Source organism: Drosophila erecta, unplaced genomic scaffold (assembly GCF_003286155.1).
Source record: "Drosophila erecta strain 14021-0224.00,06,07 unplaced genomic scaffold, DereRS2 tig00000000-arrow-pilon, whole genome shotgun sequence".
NCBI classification, from domain to species: domain Eukaryota; kingdom Metazoa; phylum Arthropoda; class Insecta; order Diptera; family Drosophilidae; genus Drosophila; species Drosophila erecta.
The window spans coordinates 23,231,125-23,254,624 of record NW_020825194.1 but is presented as its reverse complement, the minus strand read 5'-3'; the positions used below and the strand labels follow the sequence as shown (position 1 = coordinate 23,254,624).

The 23,500-nt window shown below is 41.6% G+C and overlaps 3 protein-coding genes across 9 annotated transcripts; 2 read left to right on the top strand and 1 right to left on the bottom strand.

The window, feature by feature from the left end:
- Positions 1-291: 291 nt before the first annotated feature.
- On the top strand, positions 292-17,497 carry LOC6553695 (signal transducer and transcription activator). 7 transcript variants are annotated; one of them, XM_026975838.1, is made up of 10 exons: positions 292-551; positions 10,734-11,143; positions 11,263-12,290; positions 12,358-12,837; positions 12,897-13,154; positions 13,212-13,412; positions 13,458-13,593; positions 14,087-14,257; positions 15,347-15,620; positions 16,262-17,497. In XM_026975838.1, the coding sequence occupies exons 2-9, from the start codon at positions 11,019-11,021 to the stop codon at positions 15,399-15,401; spliced, it is 2,454 nt and encodes an 817-aa protein (XP_026831639.1). In that variant the 5' UTR covers positions 292-551; positions 10,734-11,018; the 3' UTR covers positions 15,402-15,620; positions 16,262-17,497. The 7 variants fall into 7 exon arrangements, with proteins under 7 accessions (XP_026831639.1, XP_026831640.1, XP_015009664.1 ...); XM_015154178.2 differs by lacking the exon at positions 292-551 and adding an exon at positions 1,443-1,884 and having other exon boundaries at positions 13,479-13,593; XM_026975837.1 differs by lacking the exon at positions 292-551 and adding an exon at positions 1,443-1,884.
- LOC6553715 (metallothionein-4) lies at positions 17,495-17,985 on the bottom strand. The gene is made up of 2 exons (XM_001979390.3): positions 17,763-17,985; positions 17,495-17,699 (listed from the first exon to the last, which is right to left on the bottom strand). The coding sequence occupies exons 1-2, from the start codon at positions 17,785-17,787 to the stop codon at positions 17,584-17,586; spliced, it is 141 nt and encodes a 46-aa protein (XP_001979426.1). The 5' UTR covers positions 17,788-17,985; the 3' UTR covers positions 17,495-17,583.
- Positions 17,986-18,121: 136 nt separating this feature from the next.
- Positions 18,122-18,480, top strand: LOC26526312 (metallothionein-2). The gene is made up of 2 exons (XM_015154983.2): positions 18,122-18,195; positions 18,279-18,480. The coding sequence occupies exons 1-2, from the start codon at positions 18,171-18,173 to the stop codon at positions 18,377-18,379; spliced, it is 126 nt and encodes a 41-aa protein (XP_015010469.1). The 5' UTR covers positions 18,122-18,170; the 3' UTR covers positions 18,380-18,480.
- Positions 18,481-23,500: the final 5,020 nt, after the last annotated feature.

Genomic DNA, 23,500 nt, shown 5'->3' with positions numbered 1-23,500 from the left:
CGTATTCAGTGGTGTTGCTTTGACAATAACCTAATCGTACACACCACTTCTAGACTTATGATAACGATTTACCCGAACATTTTGTATATTGTGTATTTCCAACTCGATGTCAAGGCGCTGCGTCTGTATAAATTGCGATGAATTTAAGGGTGTTCACCAGCGAAACATCTTAAGCATATACTATGTAATTCTTATACGTTAGTGTGTTTTTTATTATTAAAATTTACAAAATTGTTTAAATCGCCGATTGTCTAAATCGCTTTAAAAATGCGCGGCAATACTTGAGACAGATGGCAACTCCAGCGATTAAGCGATAACATCTCTTGCGGGGGTGCTGTCTATCGAAATCTCTTGGTAGTCGCGTTCGCAAAATTCGAGTGCTCGTAATACGAAAACAACTTAATTTTAATGCGTTTAAAAAAGTGATATTTAAGACTAATTGCCCTATAATTGAGTGGCCTAACAGCCGTGAGCTGCAGGAGGTGTTATATTTAGAATAAAAAAGGGTTTTACCCGCAACGCCTGCCATAACCAAAAAACCAATCTGAAAGGTGAGTGATTTGCCGTGCTGCGCCGATTCTGGACTGGATTAATTATTTAAAGCCTATTGATTAGACGGGGCCCATCCTTAAAAGCCCCTCTCTGAATCCCACCCCCTCTTTAACCAAAGGGGGTGGCATACCCATGCTCGCTTGTTGCTGCGCACAACAGGTGAAAATCGGAAGTCGCTATGTTTATGTGCGGAATACACAAGAGTAGACAAATAAGCATTAATTGTGCTTCTCTCCGTCTGTGGTAACCTTGACTTTCGGTGGACAAATCAATCAAATGCAATTAATTACATCGCCAGAGGTGCATGTGTGGGTGGGAGCTCGTGTGTGTACAGACAACATGCGCACTCATATCTGCGGCGCCACAATAATGCGAAAAGGGGTGTGAACCCCCTTTGATAAATGTTTGTTTATCGCAATTAGCTTGGTAAATTGTTTATTCTTTGCTACCCGACATTTCTGTTAGCTTAACAGTGCTGCGATGGTTGCAGTCTGAGATATCCGAGCCTTGCACCATACAATTTTTTACTATTTTAATTAATAATGTTTATTTATTTATTAACTTTCTTTCTTCAAACAACTCACAAATTGAAGTGGAATATAAGCACGATATATATATCAAATATATAAATATATATATATAATATATATATATATATATATATAATATAATATAATATAATATAATATATATACAATTAATTAATTATACAATTTTAAAGAAAAATCCTGCTATTAAATTCTTTTATTAAATTGCCCACTAACCATTTTTTAGCACGTTCTATAAAATTAAAGCAAAGTTATTCTAATTAGATGAAAAATATTTGCTACCTTCCCTGGTTGTCAGAGATTTAACAGAAAGAATCGATACCTACAGAAAACATCGATTGTTCACATGTGTTCACAGTCCAATAGTATCGTATGTGGATCGTTTTCGCTTCAACTCTAGAGACGCGGCAGTCGTTTTTTAGCCACTAGAGGGAATTGTTCGATAGCGGAGCAATTTTCAAGTGCGCAACCAGTTGAATTCTTTTGCAAGTGCACTTTGTTTTCAAGAATTCGATTTACAGATAGTATTACCTTTAGTTGAGACTCCAGTACTTCCTTAAATTCTCAGTGCGTGTGCGGGTGTGCATTTGTGCTCCATCTCCCTCACACTGCGTCGAGTGTGCTTGTGTGTGCGTGAAGCGAGCACGATTTAAAAATAAAACGGCAAATACATAATAAAAAATATCGAAAAGCAACAGCGGCAGGCGTACCAACACAAACAAACCGATACCAGCCAGCCGTGTGTGTTTACACAGTGTTGTGCGCTGGTGTTTGTGTACCAAAGGTAAATAGAAAATAGGAGAAAAAGAGCAACAAATTAAGGGGTTGGGGTACGTATATAAATGCGTGTGGGTGGGACGACTCCACTGCAATTGTGCACTGCGCAAAAAAGTGTGGGTGGCTTCTGGGTGGCTAGGCGAGTGGTGGTTCCGCAAGGCCTTCGCGAAGGTTCTCCGCCTTTTAGCCACAAATTCAATGCACCATCATCATGTGTTTCCACTTGACGCTTTATTTATACATCAACAAAAAACCCACACACATGCACATGTGTGCTTCATGCTCCTGTTTCCCGGTCTTCTTCTTCCCCGTTCATTGTTGTTTCCTGGAAAGCCCATAAAAACAAAGGCAACAAGAATTTCGAGTGCAATAGCACAAATGGCAGCAGCAACAACACTGATATCGAGTATATTAGCTGTTCCCCATCTTCCCGTCTCACTCGCTCCCTTTGCACAGGAAGAAAAGCGAGTCCATAAAATTTAAATGTATGTATTTTTAGTTTCAAATATCACAGTTGTCTTCTGTTTAACAACTGATGCTTTAAGCACAACCTCTTTTCTATAAATATACATACATATACTCAAATTATTTCTTTGAAACATTATTAAAATAAAACTATTTGTTGTGGTCCAAACTAACACCTTCTATCACAACATTTATCAACACATATTTAACTAGTACTTTAGTAGTAGTCATTTTTCTCCGTGTCTGGCGTACGGGGCCCTATCATTCTCATATTCACATGCTACTCTTGCTTTCATACGTCGCCGACTTCTGCGCGCTCAACACTTTTATCTTGCTCGCTGTCGGTCGCTCACTGCCCCTCTTCCGTCCCGGACCCCCCTCTCTCCACCTTGACTTCTTGGCCTGGCTATAACCCGGCTGGCTCCAACCACTTCGGACAAGCACGACAGTCAGCGACGCCGATGTTAGTTAACCCCTTGGCGTTTCACATTTGATAAACCCAATCGGATTGTTGTGGGCACCGTAGATTACCATTGGTCATTGTGAGTCCTCCAATCAATGGCCAGGTGTTCAACTTATGATACTGAACAGAGGGCTTTCGTCTATGTCAACTAATAGATAGATAGGTTTTATAGAAGTACCATACTTATTAACAGTAATTAAAATGCGGTTGTTGTACCTATAGCAACTATATGTATATACGCACTGTACATTTAGCATTTAATGTTATATGAATATGATGGGCAAGCATATTACCATTGCGTTATTTCTTATACTTCATTCACAATTGTGTTCATGGTTTGAAAAACTATATTTTACAAGAAAAGAAAGCATAATTTGAAAAAAGAAACGAAGAAAAGAAATTCCAATGGTTGAACCCATTATTAAATCGAAAATGCTACGATACTTTGCTTCAAACTGTAGGGTGCTCAAAGTTCGATTTCCCAATCTTTCCTTCAATATCGTTTGGAATTCACTCCCGTCATATGTGAACATATGCAGGAAAATTTATCGCCACAAATCCAGTCCACATGTGTTTAAAGTTATTTCTGGACCTTTGATATGGGCAGTGCTAATTATTACGCGATTATGCGAATCACTATCCTCAAGCGCAAATCAAGCTCGGCTTCTTATCGGCGACTTTCCTTATTTACTTTGTTACATTGACACCTCGTTATCAAAGTCGTTTATTGCGTTGCAATTAATCGTTGGTTCCGCAGTCGTAAATGGAGCACACTGATGCCCCTTCATCAGATTGGGGGCATACTGTACTTACACATATAGAGCTTGCTTATCGTTGGCAAAATTATTCTCTGGTGCTAGTAAATGGTCCCAAGAACTTTCAAATCAAAACTCAAATCTATCGCTTCTGATAAACTTATTTACAATGTATTTTACAAACCATTCTGATCCGGAGTATTGACAAGTATTGTTTGTATAGCCCCAATTTGGAATTTATTCAAATATTGACGCCAACGATATTTAATAAGTATTTGAAAAACACACGTAATAAAGAGCCGTACAACATGGATTCAAAGGAGGATTAAAACATTTTTGATAAGGAGACCCTAAATGGCATCCGGTTAAAACGTTACAGTAAAGCCATAAAAGACAATTTTTGGTAGCTGTATTGCTTGATAACCTAAATGACTTCAGTCAAATAATCACTTTTCGAACCATTGAAAACCAACACAAAAGTGATAACTTTGCGATGTGTTAACCTTGGATGTGTTGCAGTTGACAATTTTGACAAAAATGTCTTAAGTACTGTATTTTTTGACAAATAGAGTTGAGCACATATTTTATTAGCTTAGAATTTATTATGAACTGATAAGTGTGGTCATCCGGACAAGCGTGACAACAAACATTGATCTGTTCGCACAAGGAGCATTAGGTGGTGATAAGAATCCATGTGCCGACATACTACTTAGTCAAATATATCCCAATCGATCCGCTGTTTTTCGGTATAGGAAACAAAAGCCGACAAACATCGTGCAAAATGTCAGGCGAGCGCAGCAACGATAAATGATTGCTTAAAAAACACTTGGCGGGGCAAGAGGGTCACTTTGGGTTCGGTTGGGGGTGGTGCAACGGTGAGGTTTCCAATGTCGGTGTACGGCAAACACCCACACGACCAGAGCGAACAGAACACTGAGGCATGCTTATTAAACTTTTATGAGTACAAAAACAAATACCACAAACGGCACTCGTTTCTCACAGGGAATCGTGAGTGTGTGCGTTGTTTATAAAAAATTGAACAAGAAAAATATAAAATGTACGGCTGGCTGGCACAATGTCGAAGCAGCAGAAAGCAAAAAGCAAAAGGCAAAACGCGAAAAGAACAGCCAGGAACAACAAAGGCAGAACCCCGTGCTTGGGGGTTTCGAATCGGCGGTTTTCGGACTGGACACAAATGCTTTGGACGCCACACCAAGGGCCGAGGAAATTGTAGTGACCCTAACCAGAGCTCTACTGGCATAACAATCCAACTTTGATGCCATGCCCATACAAATTTCCCCTCCCCGAGTGCACGACGAATATTCAAATTGGTGTGCCCAACTCAAAGAATGCGAATTTTAAATGTTATAGACAAACACTTTAATGGTTTATTTAAATAAACTGTATTATTAATAATATACGAACGTCGAGGAGGTTGAGGTAAAGCATGCAGATTCTAGTTACGCTCATTCTAGCAAAATGCTGTCTCGCCCCTCAATTTTCAAATAGTTTTAAATATTTTTTTATTTTTTTACTTTTTCTATCGATATTTGAAAAGAATTTTTAATTTCATTAGCTGAGCGTTCTCCTCCTCCTTCTTGTCCTCCCAAATTTAAATCAATACAAATTACTTTCATATTTTGTGTGAAATATTTAACTGCGAAGGATGAAAAAGAGTTATTTTTCCTCTTTTATATACATATGTACATACATATATCTAGCAATGGTTTCTTAAAAATGCCTTCTCATTATAAATTGTTAGCTTATCAAAATACAACAGTCAAGATTTGTATAATTAAGATGGTCACATAAATGCAATGGTCAAGTTTGGAATATATATGCGGGACATATTTAAAAATAAACATTTTAATATTGGTTTCCGCACACAGATGTATCACTGTCCCACCTAATTGTCTTACCTTTTATGATGCGTAGTTCCAACCAGTCTTATCAGCGCCGGGCTGCTGCCATAAAACTTTCCACTTGCCGCACTTGGATTCCTCGGAGCTTTTCAGTTCGCATGAAAATGGGGATCTTTTCTATCTGGCTATATCTTGTTTATACGCCCACTTTGCAGATAACACGTTTTCCAGAATTTTCGCTGTGGCAATAGGCCAAATATTGTGTGTGCATGGTGCTTTGTGGATTATTCTTAATCTGGATGTGCAGATTGTTTATCCCAATTATTTCGCATCGCAGATATAGAAAGATAAACAAAGTGGCTCGGTGTGGAGTAACGCTTGCCTGTCGCTCGGCGAAGATGAGTCATTATCCGCCAACCAAATGCTTATCTAAAACGCGCCTATTCGGCATTTTCTATTCGGCATTAATCACACGACTAAAAGTGCAACTGGGCTGTTTCCTCTTTCTCCCCCTTTATCTTCCCATTTATCGTCGTATTTCTCTGCTCTTTGCGATTCGCTTTTGTTTGCCGAGCGGCAGCAAAAAGTCAACTTTTGTGTGGGCAGCTGGCCGGCGAGAGGTTGTTGAGAATATGTATCCCGTGAGCACAGATACAAAAGTATCCACACACGTTCGCACAAATAGGCAAACAATCCGTTGGTCAAGAATGTATGTATGTCATAACAATTGGCACTCAATTGTAAATGCAGATCTCTATGAGTTGCGGGTTTTCCCCCGGCAAACGCTGAACTGACTTATATTTTTCTTGAATACGCTGCTTTACATACCCCATAACAAACAACGGATGCAAAAAGCAGCCCAACCTGTTCGCTTTTCACTGCAACTGCCAAACCACTTTCATTATATGCACAGGTTTTTCATTGTGGAAAATTCAAGGCTCAAGGTCGCAGAAGACACTGGAATAGCTTAAAGGAGCTGGGCTCGGAAAAAATGCAATTTTTAAAATTTGAAAGCTGAAACTAAAGCTGAAAGCTACTGGAATCGTGTGATTATCTAAAATGATTCCTTTGCATTATCAGTTCCGAGTAGTCGGAAATTCCCTTAGTTGGATATACTTCGTAGAATGCATAGAAACTGTCTTATTTTTGGGGCTTAGAAAGCGATTTGTTTAGTTATACTGCGCATGTATGTATATGCATTGGATATACGGCAATTCTTCGAAGATAGACGTCAATGCAAATTCAAGTTTTGCAAATGAAAACATTTTCGCCGTCGAGAGATCGAAATTAATTTATACATACATTTAAAAAACTGAAAAGCTTCGTTCGTTACACATTTGTTGAGCTTGTGGTCGGAATACACTCGTGTTTGCGTGCTTGAGGTGCTTTTGAGGTCTGTTTTATACACATTTTTAAACCCTGAACAGCCGGACAGACGCGGGCGTTTCTCATTCACCTCTCCATTTGGCCCAGAAGTCCCTGTGGACATGTGTGAACATTTACAACCGCGTATAAATAACGCCGCGTAACGTGTTCGCCTGCAACCAACTAAATACACTTCGTATTTCACCTCTGCCCCCCACCTAACAAACACACCTTTTATATGTGGTCTATATGGCGCTATAAATCGCTGATGTCCGACGTGCGGGGGATGGGTTCAGTGGGGCTTCAGCAGGTAACTACCGGTTATCGCGGCTTTTGCGGTAAAGTTAATGCCGGCCGATGTTTTACCCCAGAAGCAAAGCAAGGCAAGCCAAGGCAAAGCGAGGCGAAATACACGCATCATAATAAAAGATTATTTTTCTTTAAAAATTAATTATATTTCGCTATTAGAAATTACACGTTTCCTTTTGTGCACATCTACTTTCCAAGTTCTTCCTAGAATTATAGTCAAAAGCAAGCTACTAAGGGGTATACAAATTAGAAAAAAAATCATCACAAGTGCACACTTTCACACAATTAAAAACGTTAGATTTTTAAGTTGATAATGTGTTCGTTCAGGTGATTAAAATCGTGCAAGGAGCGCACAATTGTTATTTTATTATAAAACTTAGATTTGAGGGTCTTATCACAGGAAGTCTAATAAGTCAACCTTCAATTTTTAAAAATGTCACAGGAAATGTACAAACATAAACAATGAGTATAAATATAATTAATGATATATATAATCTAATTTAAATATTATTTTATGCATTGGGCACAAGGTCAGGTTTTATAATTTTTCTAAGACTTGGACTTTCCTGCCTTAATGAGCGATTTAATTGAAATATTTTTTCGTAGTGTGCTGTTTTGCTGACGTCACGTGCTGGGGATGTTTTTTGCTTTCAGCGCAGGCATTACCAAAACTTAAAAATGTTAAAAAACTCTTTTATCGCGTCTGAGTCTGTGCTTGGTTTGTTTAGTCTTTGTTTTTGTTTTCATTCGCCTATCATGCGGATGGCGAAAAAACTGGATTTTTGGAAGCACCAGCTCAGAAAACGATTTGATTTGACTCGACATCAACAAGTTGTTACTATCGAAGTGGAATAAAAAGCCTTTTCTCATTTGAAATGCGATTAGCTTAACTTAAGAATGGGAAATTAAGTTTTCTGTCGCTTTGGTCCCATAAGACAACACATGACCAAAAACTATTGCCATAGTTTGGGAATTCCTCGGCCCCGCAGAGGGGTGGTGGCCACCCAGTCATCCATCCATGCATTTTTGACACTAATTATGGGGTGCGGTTGGTTATTTCGTTGATAATATACACCGGCGTTTTCCCAATTAAGACCCTCGAAGAGGTTATGTGCGTAAATTAACATAATAATTCCATTAACCGAATTTCATAATAATATACTCGTATTTGTGGACAAAGGCATTTTTCGCATTGGGCGGTCAGTAGTTTCGCAGTTCCTAATAAACAAAAACTCCAGTCGCTTTTCCGCGAAGCCGTTGAGGGCTATTTAAAGTTAGTAAATTGGACTATAAGTGCCTTGTTCGGTTTTCCACCTAATCCATACGCAATCTTTCATGGCAATTGATTCATCGATGCCTTTTGGTCGAAGCGCTATCAGAGCTTGGTATTTATATTAGAATATGGCAAAATTCCACCAAACACTGATTATTCTAACTACTTCATTCTTAATGGTGTGCGGTACTGATTTTGCATTTCTCATTTGCGCCTTATCTAGTGATAAGTGATATAAAAGTAGGCAGTCGAATTAGCCAAGCCTTTAGTTAAACTTGTTCGATCGATCGGTAAATACCTGTAGAAAAATCATCCATTTCCCATATAAGCATTAATAGCGTGTTTTGTCGTGATTTGTTATAATTCAGATAGGAAAACGATCTCCCAATTGTGACAATACTGCGATTGGCTATCCCTGGAAAATTGTTTGTAAACAGTCTGGTCGCAGCCACCTGCAAGCCTCTGCTCTACTCAGATAACCCAAGCGAGATCAAGAACAATTCCACATAAAGCCGGTCAATCGATCCGAGAAATCAAAACATCCACCCGACCGAGGCTTTCCTTCTGTTTCGTACGAAGCTTTTCCCTTGATAACCCCCGTGCGGGTGACTCACCTCAGATGCAATTGTGTGTCTCTAGTATTTTTGTAGCTTTTCAAGCTGATAACAAATGGAAAAGTACTTCTAAAGGCCGCGATCCATCAGTACTCCTAATAAGAATAAACAAAAAACTTTTTGCCAACTTGACTGAGTTTCTTCCAGCTGACTTGGCATGTTAGAGGGGCATCCAAGAGCAAATCAGAACCTTGAACCACTTTACTGTGGACTACAAAGTGCCGAGGGGCAGAAAAAGAAAGAAAAGAACAGCAGCCAGCAGCACTAACTTATGAATAGAAAGAAACCTGCCTGCGGGCGAGTCCAAACTACCTTTCCACACAGTCGCTCTGGTTCCATCTACCTAAGCTGACTCCCTGACTCTCGTACCTAGTGAGCCGCACATCCGAACTCGAATGCGGTTCCTGGGGGTCAGGTATCGGCGCGACCTGTTTTGATCATCCACCTCCTCCACCTCTATAGTCCCTTTGCTTGGGCTGCATTTTCGGGCTTGTTTCGGTCATTAGATCCTTATCTAATTCTGTTGCCTGGACTGGAGTCGCCTGGAAGTGGACTGGTTTGCCTTGTTTACACCACTCTTTCAACTTCTTCGTTTTCTTGGGCCATTCATATTTGCTACGTGAGCGTCCCGCTGGCCTTTTTCCCGGTAACTACAGAAATTAGCGTATCGACCACAAAAGCAAACACGTTTCGGTTCGGGTTTGGCTTTCAGTTTGGCTTTCGGGTCTGTGAGTCTGGACCCTGCGTCTGGATTACCGCTCATTTACGGTCACGTTTCGACGCCGAGGAATTGTCGCCGCAGTTGCGGACTTGGCCAAGAACTGCGGCATGAAGGAGAAGGTCTCGACCGGTTGCCAACACCGTCGCCACCGCCACCAGGCTGCCTTATCAGCACTATTTAGCATGACCGTAAAGAGTCATATTCCCCACGGATCGCATTCGGACTCGGACTCGCCCGGTGGTGCAATTAATTTTCACACCTGTTGTTTGAAGCGTCTCGAATTCACCTCACGCGTTGTTTTGCCTCGTTTTTTGTTTACTTTCTCAGTTGCGTGCGAGCTGGTTTTTCTCGGTGTGTTTGTCATTTGCAATAATTTTTCGTTATGATAATAAAAGGCTAAAGCCAGAATGGTCGCATTCATTCAGCTCTTTACCGCGCTCATAAAGTGATGTTCTATGAGCTCACGACACGGCTGGGAGATCTGCTTCCCCCTCTGAAATTATATAGCTAATTATATTTCCATTACCCAAATTGAAAACATTCCATTCAGCATCGGAATTAATTTAAGAAACCTAACGTACACAAACTTGGTACAAATATAAAACGCTATCAACTTTAAAAAAAATGCAGTTTTGAACAATGTATATAATTTTCGAATAAGTTTCCAGGCGAATTATCAGTTCTTTATGATGTGATGTATAACTAAAGAAGGCGTAACAAAGATATGTTACTGATAAGCATTTACTTTACCTTTCGATATGACACAAATATGACTATGCTTATAGTTAATATCTGGCTGAGGGGAGACCCAAGCCTTGATAGATAAGTCAACAATTGACTGTCTTTATGGGTATATGGCTTTGAGTACCAGCTGCAGTGTAAATATTGTTGAAAGTCGCACTGGGGTCGCAACTACGAATCGCACATAACCATAGCGTCATCACATCACATATTAATCCAATATTAGGGGACATTATATTGCCTAAACATCGCACTTACCCTCATATACATATGCTTGTGTATTTATAGTTTCCTCCTCCTAACCATAATAAATTCAAACCAAGTCAGAAAAACACGATATATTTCGCATGTATGCGAGTGCATTTTATGGACGCCTCAGACTCATTTGCTTGTGGAAGCCAGCAGGACATTGATCGGCCCGAGAGCCTGCTCAAAAAGTCCCAGAACAGAAACTGAATCCGATCCAGAATAAGAACCCCAACCGTTGCACTGATCACCATACACATTCAGCTGTCACAGCTTAGCATCCAAAATCACTATACCATCATCATATCCATCGGGTAGAGCAAGAGCATGAGCTTGTGGAAGCGCATCTCCAGCCATGTCGACTGCGAGCAGCGTATGGCGGCTTACTACGAGGAGAAGGGTCTGCTCGAGCTGCGCCTCTGCTTGGCACCCTGGATCGAAGACAGGATAATGTGAGTAGAGTGAGGAGTTGGTGGGAGGGGTGATTAAAGTCAGCAGCAGAATACGAGCAATAAGTCCTCTTACGTCTTTTTAGAAAGCATAATCTTATGAATCTTTTTTTTCCCTGTAGGTCCGAGCAAATAACGCCCAACACTACGGACCAGTTGGAGCGCGTGGCCCTAAAGTTCAACGAAGATCTGCAGCAAAAGCTTCTGTCCACGCGCACCGCCAGTGACCAGGCCCTCAAGTTCCGGGTGGTGGAGCTTTGCGCCCTCATCCAACGCATCTCCGCCATCGAGCTGTACACGCATCTGCGGAGCGGTCTACAAAAAGAGTTGCAGTTGGTCACCGAAAAGAGCGTGGCTGCAACCGCAGGCCAATCAATGCCGCTAAATCCCTACAATATGAACAACACGCCCATGGCTACCGGCTACATGGACCACAGTGAACTGCTGGCGGTGTCCAACAGCTGCAATCCGCCTCTTGTTCAGGGCATAGGCCCCATTCACAATGTTCAAAATCCAGGAATTGCCTCCCCAGCCCTCGGAATGGTCACGCCCAAGGTTGAGCTGTACGAGGTGCAACATCAGATCATGCAGGCCCTCAATGATTTTGGCAACTGCGCCAATGCATTAAAACTGCTTGTCCAGAACTATGGCTACATGCTGAACTCCACATCCTCGCCGAACGCAGAAGCTGCCTACAGAAGTCTAATCGATGAAAAGGCAGCCATCGTGCTAACAATGCGTCGCAGCTTTATGTACTACGAGTCGCTGCAAGAGATGGCCATACACGAGCTCAAGAACTGGCGCCACCACCAAGCGCAAGCTGGAAACGGAGCTCCTTTTAATGAGAGCTCCCTGGATGACATCCAACGCTGCTTTGAGATGCTCGAGACCTTTATCGCACACATGTTGGCTGCCGTTAAGGAGCTGATACGCGTACGTCTGGTCAACGAAGAGTCAGAACTCACACATCTGCTTGAACAGGTGCAAAACGCGCAGAAGAACCTGGTATGCTCCGCCTTTATCGTCGACAAACAGCCCCCGCAAGTGATGAAGACTAACACACGCTTCGCAGCGTCTGTGCGTTGGCTAATCGGCTCCCAGCTGGGCATCCACAACAATCCACCCACAGTCGAGTGTATTATTATGTCAGGTAACAATATGTGCGCTTGTTAGTGCTCAGTAAATATATGCCTAAAGTTTGTCCTTCATATTCACAGAGATCCAGTCGCAACGGTTCGTCACGCGCAATACACAGATGGATAATAGTAGCCTCTCTGGTCAATCATCGGGCGAGATTCAAAACGCCTCTAGCACCATGGAGTACCAGCAAAACAACCATGTTTTCTCCGCCAGCTTCCGTAACATGCAGCTGAAGAAGATCAAGCGGGCAGAAAAGAAAGGCACTGAGAGCGTTATGGACGAGAAGTTCGCCTTGTTCTTCTACACCACCACTACAGTCAACGATTTCCAGATCCGGGTGTGGACCCTGTCCTTACCGGTGGTGGTGATTGTGCACGGCAACCAAGAGCCCCAGTCTTGGGCAACTATTACATGGGACAATGCGTTTGCGGAGATTGTGCGCGATCCCTTCATGATTACCGACCGCGTTACCTGGGCCCAGCTGTCAGTCGCGTTGAACATCAAATTCGGATCTTGCACAGGGCGTTCTCTGACCATTGATAACTTGGATTTCCTATGTGAGTTGAATCTCCAATATTTGTTGGTGATCGATCTTTATTTTCGCTTACGCTTACAGACGAGAAACTCCAGCGTGAGGAGCGTTCTGAGTACATTACGTGGAACCAGTTCTGTAAGGAGCCCCTGCCCGACCGAACCTTTACATTCTGGGAGTGGTTCTTTGCCATCATGAAACTCACCAAAGATCACATGTTGGGCATGTGGAAAGCAGGCTGCATTATGGGCTTCATCAACAAGGCCAAGGCTCAGGATGATCTACTGCGTTCAGTCTATGGTATTGGCACTTTCCTGCTCCGTTTCTCCGACAGCGAGCTCGGTTTGTTAAAATAACTTACCAAAAAGGTCTCCAAACATAAAAATATTATAACTATAGGTGGAGTCACTATCGCGTACGTAAATGAAAGTGGAACGGTCATTATGCTGGCGCCATGGACTGCTCGTGATTTCCAGGTGCTGAACCTGGCCGATCGCATTCGAGATCTGGACGTGCTTTGCTGGCTGCATCCTAGCGATCGCAATGCGAGTCCCGTAAAGAGGGACGTCGCCTTTGGCGAGTTCTACTCAAAGCGTCAAGGTAAGGATGCAATCAAAGATAACACGGTCCAACACTCCTGATCAGAACCTGAACCCCTCGTTCTAGATCCCGTGACCGGTTATGTGAAAAGCACATTGCACGTTCACGTTTGTAGCAATGGAGACAATGGATCTACGCGTGGAACACCGCATCATGCTCAGGAAAGCATGCAACTGGGAAAGTAAGTTTTGGAAGCCGACGCCACAGCTATTACGCCAAATCGACCGTCAACAGCCCCAACAAAAACAATAAACCATTTAGCTTAAAAGCTTTTGTGGAGAGCTAATGTTTGGGCCGATATGATCGATAAAGCCTCTATGTCATGGCTGATCCGCCCTTTTTGTTTCTGCTTGTATGCTTTAATTTACGTTGATTATGATTATGTTTTTGAACAAATAGTTTAATCAGATTGCAATACTTTGAATTCGAACAAAAACTTTTAAAGGGGCAAAAGGTTGAAACCGAATGCGTTTGTTCCTAACTAACACATACATGAGGCTCTTTTGTTAACAAACTAATAAAATCAATTGGAAACTTTTTCTGAGCTCTTTAATAAGTTCTCCATGTCACTTGTCTCTACGTACTTGTACTTACACAGAAACTTACCTACCCTACTCTTTGTTTATTTTCATTTTCCACCTTTTGCGGCAATTGATTTTTTGGTGATGGTTCAGTATCTCGCCACAAAGCGGCATCACTTTCTATAGCCCAGCCCGACTTGAGGAATCAGATTCCGATGCTAGCGAAACGGCCGAGGCCCTAGAGAGAATTGTGATAGGCGCTCAACCCAACGATCCTGTGATAAGTGAAATCACTGATGCCTTATTGACGAACAACTATAGACAGTACGTTTACAATTTATGATCATATGCTGTGCCACCGCCTACACCTGATGGCTGGGTACTAGGCGCTAGTTGATTGTGCCATTTACCGAAAGGTATAACACTTTATTTAAGTTTCGCATTCAAATCACAGAATTCAGATCACTGCAACCCGTTCACTCGTTGATACTTCCCGCGCTATTTGTCCGCATTCACTCACGCCCTAATAGCGCTCTCATCCGATCGATCAGTCCTGACCGCCATCTCCCAGTTTGCCTATATAAATAGCAGTTGACTACTTCATTCTCATTCCATTTCATCGCCTCAGTTTACCCCTGATTCATAAATTGCAGATGGGCTCTCGAATGAGATAACTAACAATAGTCCTAGTCTTTCGCAATTTAGTTTTAAGAGACTTAAAACTTACGTTGCGTTTTTTGTTAGAGATTCTATTTATTTTACTTTAAGTTCAAAGTATTGCCATCTCTTTAAACTTTTCAGCCACATCTCGATCAATTTTGTAAGACCTTTGCAAAAATGTTAAAAAACATGCCTTCTAACCTTTACCTTTACCATTTTCTTATTTCGCTTTGAACGCAGCTTGCAGAATAGCACCATCATGCACCTATAAATCTGATCTTAACCAATCTGACTTAACCAATCAGGCGACATAGGGAGTTTCAGATTAAAAGAAACTAATAAAATTGACAAGTGTTTAAAACTGGTTGCTACATTAGATTTAAAAAACTCCTGCGTGCCCCTTTTTAGGGGTTGTTGTTCGATTACTTGCATGTTCGTTGCTGTTGTCTCTTTAATTACGAACTTAATCTCAATTTGATGTTATTGTTATTATATTAAGTGTTAAGTACAACCTTCATTCGCAATTTTTGGGGATTACCTTCCATATAAGCTTGCACGACATTTCTAAAGTACAAATTTGTAATAAGTTGAGCACTTCTGTCATTTCATTCTTTAATGCCCTCATCTAATATATCTATCCCACATTTTTCTTGGACCGCCTGCATGTTTTTGATTTATTACATTCCGGATTATTATTATTTATTAATGTTTTCTTTTCTAATTTTACACAACTTTATTCAAAACCTCTTTTAGTGGTGACTTTGGAATGGCGGACTTCGATACGATTACAAACTTTGAGAACTTTTGAAACTAACTATTACAACTATAGAAGCCTACATATAATCGAAATCAGATAAAATCCTGAACGTGTGCCGCTATCTTGGAAGTCCGACGATGACGATTCCGCCACCTCAACGATTGAAACGATTTGGCGCATGACTCATTGTGCTAATCGAAAGTTTTATTTAATGTTATCTAGATGTAATTATTAGATTTGGGAATGCATCGTAGTGAAAGGTTTTGATTGGTATGTATTTCATCTCTTGATATTATTTCACCTCAAAACTCACTTAAACGCACTAAGATATGGCTGCACTTCGGGTCGGTTGGAAAAAGAATGAAGCAAGTGGTAGTAAAATGATAATTCCTAAGCAAATGAATGAGGAAAATATATATATTGTAACGATGAGGTTTATTATGCTACGTACTAAATGTTCGCGATTGTCCAGTTAATTGTTTATCGTATTTTGAGCGTTATTCGTCGTTTTACGCTATATACAAGTACAAACGTTATACACAAAAATAAACTAGAGAAAGGAAGTGGATTCCGGCACGGAAGTGAGCTGGTTTCAATGGTCATGGATCCGTTTCCTTTTAAGACTAGCTAGAAGAGTTGAGACTTCTTTAAGACTAGCTGGAAGAGTTGAAACTCCGTACAGGGAACGAAACAAATTACGAATTTACATGCAGAATATCTATATATATTTATATACGTATATATGTACACAAGCGCTTTCTTGTCGCAGAAGGTGAAACTATTTTTAAAACCAAGTTAGCCGCGTATTTTAAATGTTACTCGTGTACCTACTACTTGCGATTAAGAACTAACTTTTTTCTTAGCTTTTCGTTTATATATTTTATATTGAACTCTTACCTTTTTCCTTGCAGCTTTTTGTGAAACGCCAAAACACAAGAACAACATCAACAACAATAGATCTAGCAGATCAATGCATGCAAATTGCGCACCTCAACACAAACACAAACACCTTTAGCTCACAGCCAGAACATTGTCTATATTATATATCGTGATTATGATTGTGTCTGACTGAGGCAGAATTTAGAATTTCTGTGTTGTATAAACCTTTGGAATGTGTCCGCATGTTGTTTTATATTTTTATATATACCTTTTATATATGTATACATATGATTTCAATTTTGCACTATGACGTGTTCGTCTGTGGCAAAGAACTACGTTTAAATGATACTGACAAGAGAATCGGTTTAGTTAGTGAGTAACTATTTGTTGAATCGAAATTTTTGATTTTGATTTTAATTTTAATCGCCTAATTTTAAAACTTGGATATACAAATTACTTCGCGTGCTAAGCCTATGTTAAACGAAAGATGAAGAAATCAACGAAAGCAGCAACGCAGAGATTGATTGCTTTAATTTTAGTTATAATCTAAGTATCATTGAATTGCTTTATGTAACCCCTCCTTTATTGGCTTCCAATGCTGAAAATGCGCAAAAATTTGAACTAATCAATGTATATTTTTTTAAACTTGTTTGTTTGAGTCATCAGGGCAGAGTTTGCAATGCATTTCAAATGCGCCACATGCGATTGCCTTTTTAGTCAGCTATTAGAGACACGAGGACCATATTACGTTTGTATGAGAGATCGTAAACATAATCATTTATGTATGTTAACAACAACAATAACACAATACTACACTTAGCTTTGTACGCGAACCTTAAGAATTTTATAAGACTTAAGTACACCCCAAATAAATATACAATTCAATAAACTTGAAACACTTAAATGCGACCGAGAGCGGATTTCCTTCTGTTTACTCTGTTTACAATTTGCAAAACAAAATGTAATACTGTGTACGTAAAGTTTTAATGTTTCATTGTGAAAGCTATTGCACACACACATTCCCCAAAAACTATAATCAAACACACCACACAACACACAGATACACACGAGAGAAGCTCGCCAAAAACAATGTTGATATTTGGATACTATTTGATTGTCCTGTACTCACGGTGTACTTGAACTAATTGTGTACTGGTGTAAGTGTTTTAAATGTAATTTCAAACGCTAATTGGGTGTGCAATTTCTAAAGCTAAAGTGGGAAACTATTCTTGTCAAAATGGCCAATAAAGATTTGATTTTAAACATTAGTTTGAATCGATTGTGTATTTATTTTGATGCCATGTCGCCGGGTTATATGTATATCGCACAAATGAGTTTGAGAGGGTCCTTGTACCTAATTGGATGTCTTAGTGGAGCAGCACTTGTCCTTGGGTCCGTTCTTGCAAGAGCACTGGCACTGCTGGCTGCAGGCGCAGTTGTCGCCGCACTTGGTAGCGGAGCACTGGCAGTCTGAGGATTTAATCGGGAAATAAGCAGCCGCACTTGATTAACCAGGACTAGTTGTATACTCACTTGTTCCACACGCCTTGCAACCCATTATGTGATTTATATTTTGTTGTTGAATATACTCGTATTCAAATAAACCTGATTCACTTAGCCGTAAGCTAGCACTGTTTGATGATTGTGGACTGGAGGTCCAGCATTCTTATAGTGCTCCCACTGCTTTGCGCACCACCAAACCGATTCTTGTTATCAGGGCGTGTGCAAACCGCTTTATCGTCGCCGGGCACAGAAAAATAATTTTTTGTTTTTGCGCACGCCGATCGAGCTGCACACGGCTTTCTTATCTTATCGGACAGCACGCCCCACTGACTGGATCGGGTATAAAGAGGGGAGTTTCCCAACCAGAAGGCATCAACAAGTTTGAAAGCTTCCAAGACTCGGAAACACCGCAGTAAACCAACCAGAAAAAGCAACAAGATGCCTTGCAAGGGATGTGGAAACAGTAAGTACCAGTCACCCTAAATGGGTAAACTTATATTTCATAAAATTATACTTGTACTAATCGAATGAACTCTCCACCTTTAGACTGCCAGTGCTCAGCCGGAAAGTGCGGAAGTAACTGCGCCGGAAACAGCCAATGCCAATGCGCCGCCAAGACGGGAGCCAAGTGCTGCCAGGCCAAGTGATTGCCGACTACACTTGGATTAGGTTGAATAGTTTCTAATAGTTGTTACAAATCTCCGACTGACATTGAATAAAACCCATATAATGTGGTTATCTTAATTTATTTTTACTTTAATTCTTTGCGAACTGGAGATCTTCAAGCAATTTAAGTCCTTTTAAAAATGAAAACATTAGATATTTATTATTATAAAGGTTATCTGACTAATTCTGACCTTCCTTCATGGAGTAATTAGTGATCGAAACATAGTGGAAACATTAATTAATGCTAAACATTATAAGTCGCATTACAAGTTCAATTCGCTTGCCCCGAAAGTAGCTCTAGAATCTTCATGAATAAATGCAGAAAATAACCCAAACATTTTCAGGCATTTGTGACGGAAGTCTTTATTGCAGGCCCCACTTTGCGCATAAGTTTATAATCTACGGGGTTTATTTAATTTACACCGAAGCAAAACAGCTCGCTACCACTTTCTATGGCCCATTTAGCCAAGTGTGGTTGGCTGTGGAGCAGGTGCGTTAGTTGAAGGGCCATCAGCCGACAGAGAAGGGGACTCGAGTCGCCGCAGTCTTTAAATGTGCAACTTGGAGGGGCTACTGCTGCCAGTGGCGAGCAGCGAATGCATGTCTGAGTGCCACAGTTGTGTCCTTGCCACACTGCTCGGCGGAGTCCTTCAGGATGCGTGCCGTAAACAGGTTGAAATGGCAGGATGGCAGGCAAGTGGTTAAACATCTGGCAGATTGAAAGCCGAGAAGGACACGCTGTCTGTCTGTCAATTCGCGTTCGAAAGACGCATTAAGCGCGCTAATTGCAGTTGACAATCTTATTTAACAGCCAGCCAATTTGGGGAATTGCCGGATCCGGGTGCCAAGGTAATCTAGTTGGATATCCTTGAAGCTTAGCTCTAGGCCGAAATTTCCATTTCGACGATTTAATAACGTTAAGCGGCGGAAATGGAATCGCGCCAGGTAAGTGCTCACTGCTAACTGATTTTTGCTTTGCTTTTTCCGCCAAGTCATCAAAGTTAATTCGTATGGGTGGAAGTTGGAGCTATGATGTTTTTACATCCATTTCCCGCTTCGAAATGCCAGTCAGCCGTTTCGCCTTGCTCTATTGCTTTGCTCTATTTGTTTTTGTGTTTTGTTTCCTGGCCGGAAATTCGTGTCACACCATTTGCCAGTTTCTGCCTGAGTGACTCGTCGCCATTGAAAGTTGCAGGCTGCAAGTGGGTCACGCGATGCGTTTAAATCTCGGCTTAGGGGGCGCATACGCGGCTAAAGCAGTGACGCACACGGGGCGTATACGCGACGCCTCTTTGTGGGAACTTTTAAAGCGCAAACGCAAACAGTTAATTACGACATTAAGTTTTCATGTCGCAACGAAGTGAAACGAAGCAAAGCGGAAACAACTGCAATGCGGGCACTTCGTGAGAGGACTTTGTCGCCAGCGAAAGGCGAATGGCGAAAAAGGACGAGGCGCCCGGCGCATCACTTATGCATAAGAACATTTTAACTTTTCGTTGGCCACTTTCGAACCTCGACGGGATCAGGGATGAGGGATAGGGGATCGGAGATTCACGGTATTCCGAAGCAGGGGACAAAGGACACGGGCTCGTGTTTATCTTTGCGTGTGAATCTCGCCTCCTGGCAGTGTAAAGTTGCTCTACGGTGAAATCAAATTATCCACACAAGTGGCGAGAAGTTTTTGGCAGGCAACGAAACATAAATTAATGAAATGCACAAAAACCGTGAAGCCACCGTTACCCGCCCGTTTTGTGTGCAAATATTCTTAATAATTTATTACAATTTGTTTGCTAAGCGCTTCCAAACTTTCTTGAACTTTTCAACATAAATTAACAGATTAGTCAGCAGCCGTCGGGTCGAGTGGCAGACTCTATGCTCCCCCGCCACCCAATTTAAGCCAGGAGCCGGTTGACCCAAAAGCCCAAGACCCCAGGAAAACCCAAGCAGACTGGGCCCAGACAGGTCCTGCTTCAGTTTTGGCTCACCTGTTCCGGTGTCCCTGTGTTAATTTCCATCCCCCAACGAGCTGGGAAAACTTTGCACCAGCACGCACAGCGGTGCGCTTGTGATCCAACCGCTGTGGCTAACACTATAAATCTTGGCCAATTTGCAAATCTCTCCAGCCGCCTTTTGCGGCTTGGTGGTCAGGAAACATTCACCATAATATATTCATTTTTAATTTGTTTCATTTGCTGACCCCACAGAGAAGTGTTTGCATACATATGTACATATGTACAGGAACAACTGTTCGACATTTAGAATTGGGTTATTTAAATCGATTGCTGCCTATATTGAGAGTATACAAGTGCCAGAGCAATGCTAATGCTTACTAGAATAACCTTTAAAAGAATAAATAATGTTTTACTTTGTTTGTATTTAAGAGTAAAATTGTTCTTTGAGCTTAGTTTCGGTATGGCAATCACAAGCATCAATGGTATTTGTTTCACTGTAGTTCAATAAAGGTATTTATTTTCGTGTATTACTTTCCTCAAATCCATCATCACTTTAAGCATTTAAGTTGGGAAATGAAAACTGTCGACATAGACATTCATTTGACATGGCTGTTCACGTTCGTGTACAAGTTGGAGTCCCAGGTGCGTAATCAAACAGGACCACCCACCACCCATTAGGTGGGTGGCCTTGGGGGCCGCCTGTCTGCCAGGTCGCTTATCAATCGCTTTGCCATTTTTTCGATTCGTGTTCAGTTTGCGGTTGCCACTGATTTCCCCAAGCACTTTAAGGCCAAGACACTGTGTTCAGGGGTCAGGGGTCGTGGGTCATGGGTCGTGGGTCAGGGAGCAGGTTAATGTGTCACCTCATGATTGCCATAACTAAGGCCAAGCAAACCCATTAGGGCGGCACATCCTGCGGTTGCCGGAAGTCCTTTGCCCTTTGTTGACAGCAATTTCATATGCACGAATGCACCATTACACAATGTGTCAGCCATTGCAAAGACAAAGGCGGGCCCAGGACACGCCTCCAATCTACAGTCCAATCTGCAGTCCCCGCCTGTCCATTCGCCTGACAGTCGAGCCAACAAACAAAATTACAGTTTTGTCCTTGTTGACCATTAGATTTATTATAAAACTTTAATGCAACTTTCGCAACACATGTATGTCGTTGTATGGGTGTGTGTGTTAATGCCGTAATGTTGTTAATTAAGTGAACATGGCAACCGCCCTGACCTGGCAGCTGTCCAGTATGTATGTACATATCCTGTCCTGGCAACCGTCCCCCTTTAAAATCCATCCCTGCCACCTGTCAGTTGCAACCGGAGAATTTCAGGGGAAGAGCCCAGGGCTCCAGGACTCCAGGACTTCAGAGCTCCAGAGCTCCACGTCTGCATGGATCAGAGAAAAATGCAGAGTGTCAGCGACAATTCCAAAGCATTTCCGAATGCCACCCGGCGGAGCGTTGTGTCGGTCCGTGCCTCATTACCTAACTGTGCACGTGCACAAATCAATTTGGCTCCGCCGAGCTCGCCCTTTAGCAGCCAAGCTAAAAACAATCATACGACGCGTTGTCCAAACGGCAATCAAAGTCAACTGGTTTCACTGGAGAAGGAAATCCCACACTGGACGGAAATTACGATGTTGGTGAGAATTGACATTTACAAATCTATTTTGACTAATATTTAATTTATGTTTTGTTGGTAGAGTCAAATGAACCGCCTTGTTAAATAATGAGACATATAAAACGGCTGTAGCACGTTGTCATCGTAAAAAAGGCTCACTTGGTCTACCGTAAGTTTAAAGTTACGAGCCGAATTAAAATGAAATGTTTACTGTGTAAGAATACGAGTACAGTTAAGGTACGAGGATGTCGTGGTATGTTTTAATAAGCAATGGCTTAGGAGGATCCAGAAGGATGCCACATTGGGTGCTTCAGTTTCTGGGGCAGGCATCCAGTCAGAAGAACCCCAAGATTGCTTCAGTTTCGGTAAGTACAATGCAGTTTTGGGCCACACACTCACTCAGCTGATGCTTATCTATCGCAGTGCTTGCCAACCGTACTGATAAGTGCACTTCATGATGCTCAAATTATATGGCTGCCTGGGAACGAGCGCCATCAGCATTACGCCCATGAAGCACAAACATATTCACATTGTTGCACAGGCTATTAAACACGGAAGAGCGGAAGAAGAGGGGAAATGCATTTTTAATGCAGCGCAAATGTGGCAAGTGCTTGGCCGGGCTTAGGGGAAGCTTGCTTTTAGTTAACCAGAATTCGTGGTGCGGCTCTGAGTACGGTGCATGCACCACCCATTGGCAAACTTTGGACCCAATTAAACACCAATTAGTGGGGGGCTGAAGTTTCGGCTTAGCAAAACTTTTGATTTTTTCGGCAGAGATTTTCCGACCCTTGCTCTGCGCCTATTTAACGACCTTCGATTGAGCAGCTCAAGTACAGAGCTCGTTTTCACGTAGTCCTCGCTTTAATTGTAAGTGGCTCTTGAGGACAGTCGGGTGGAAATTAAATCAGTGCGAACTACCCTAATGTAGTTGGAAACAATCACGTGACCTGGTTGCCCAATGCCGGAGGACAATGCCATAAATCAATCAACTCATGTCCACGCCCGGAATCCGCAAGCTGAAGCTGTTTATTGGATGGGTAAGCATGGAGATTAAGCACGGGGAACAAATATTAGGTGGGAACTTGGGTTATAAATATTAATTGTTTTGGAACTATAAACTATACGAATTTTCAAACTTTACATACTACATTATACTCTCAGTATTTTTCAAGTAGTAACACTAAGTTAAAAATATTGCTTATAGATACCAACCAGATTTTTATGCTACTCTTCAAATTTGTGTGTAGATTAATCACATTTAAATCTATATTATCATATATTAAATTTGATTTTGTTGCTTTTGCTAATAGTATAGTGAAGCGACAGAATCAGCCACTTGCGACCATATTTTTGGGCTAACTTATGTGGCTGTGCATTTATTTAATTGGCAGCCAAACAGCAAGCACGTTGAGTCAACACGGGAGGCGAGCTGCTGCTCGTAATCTAAATCCTCCATCCTCCAACCTCCAATCTGCATACAAATCCCGGCCACGAAGTCGATTTGCATACACCGAGATGTGGTCGCAAT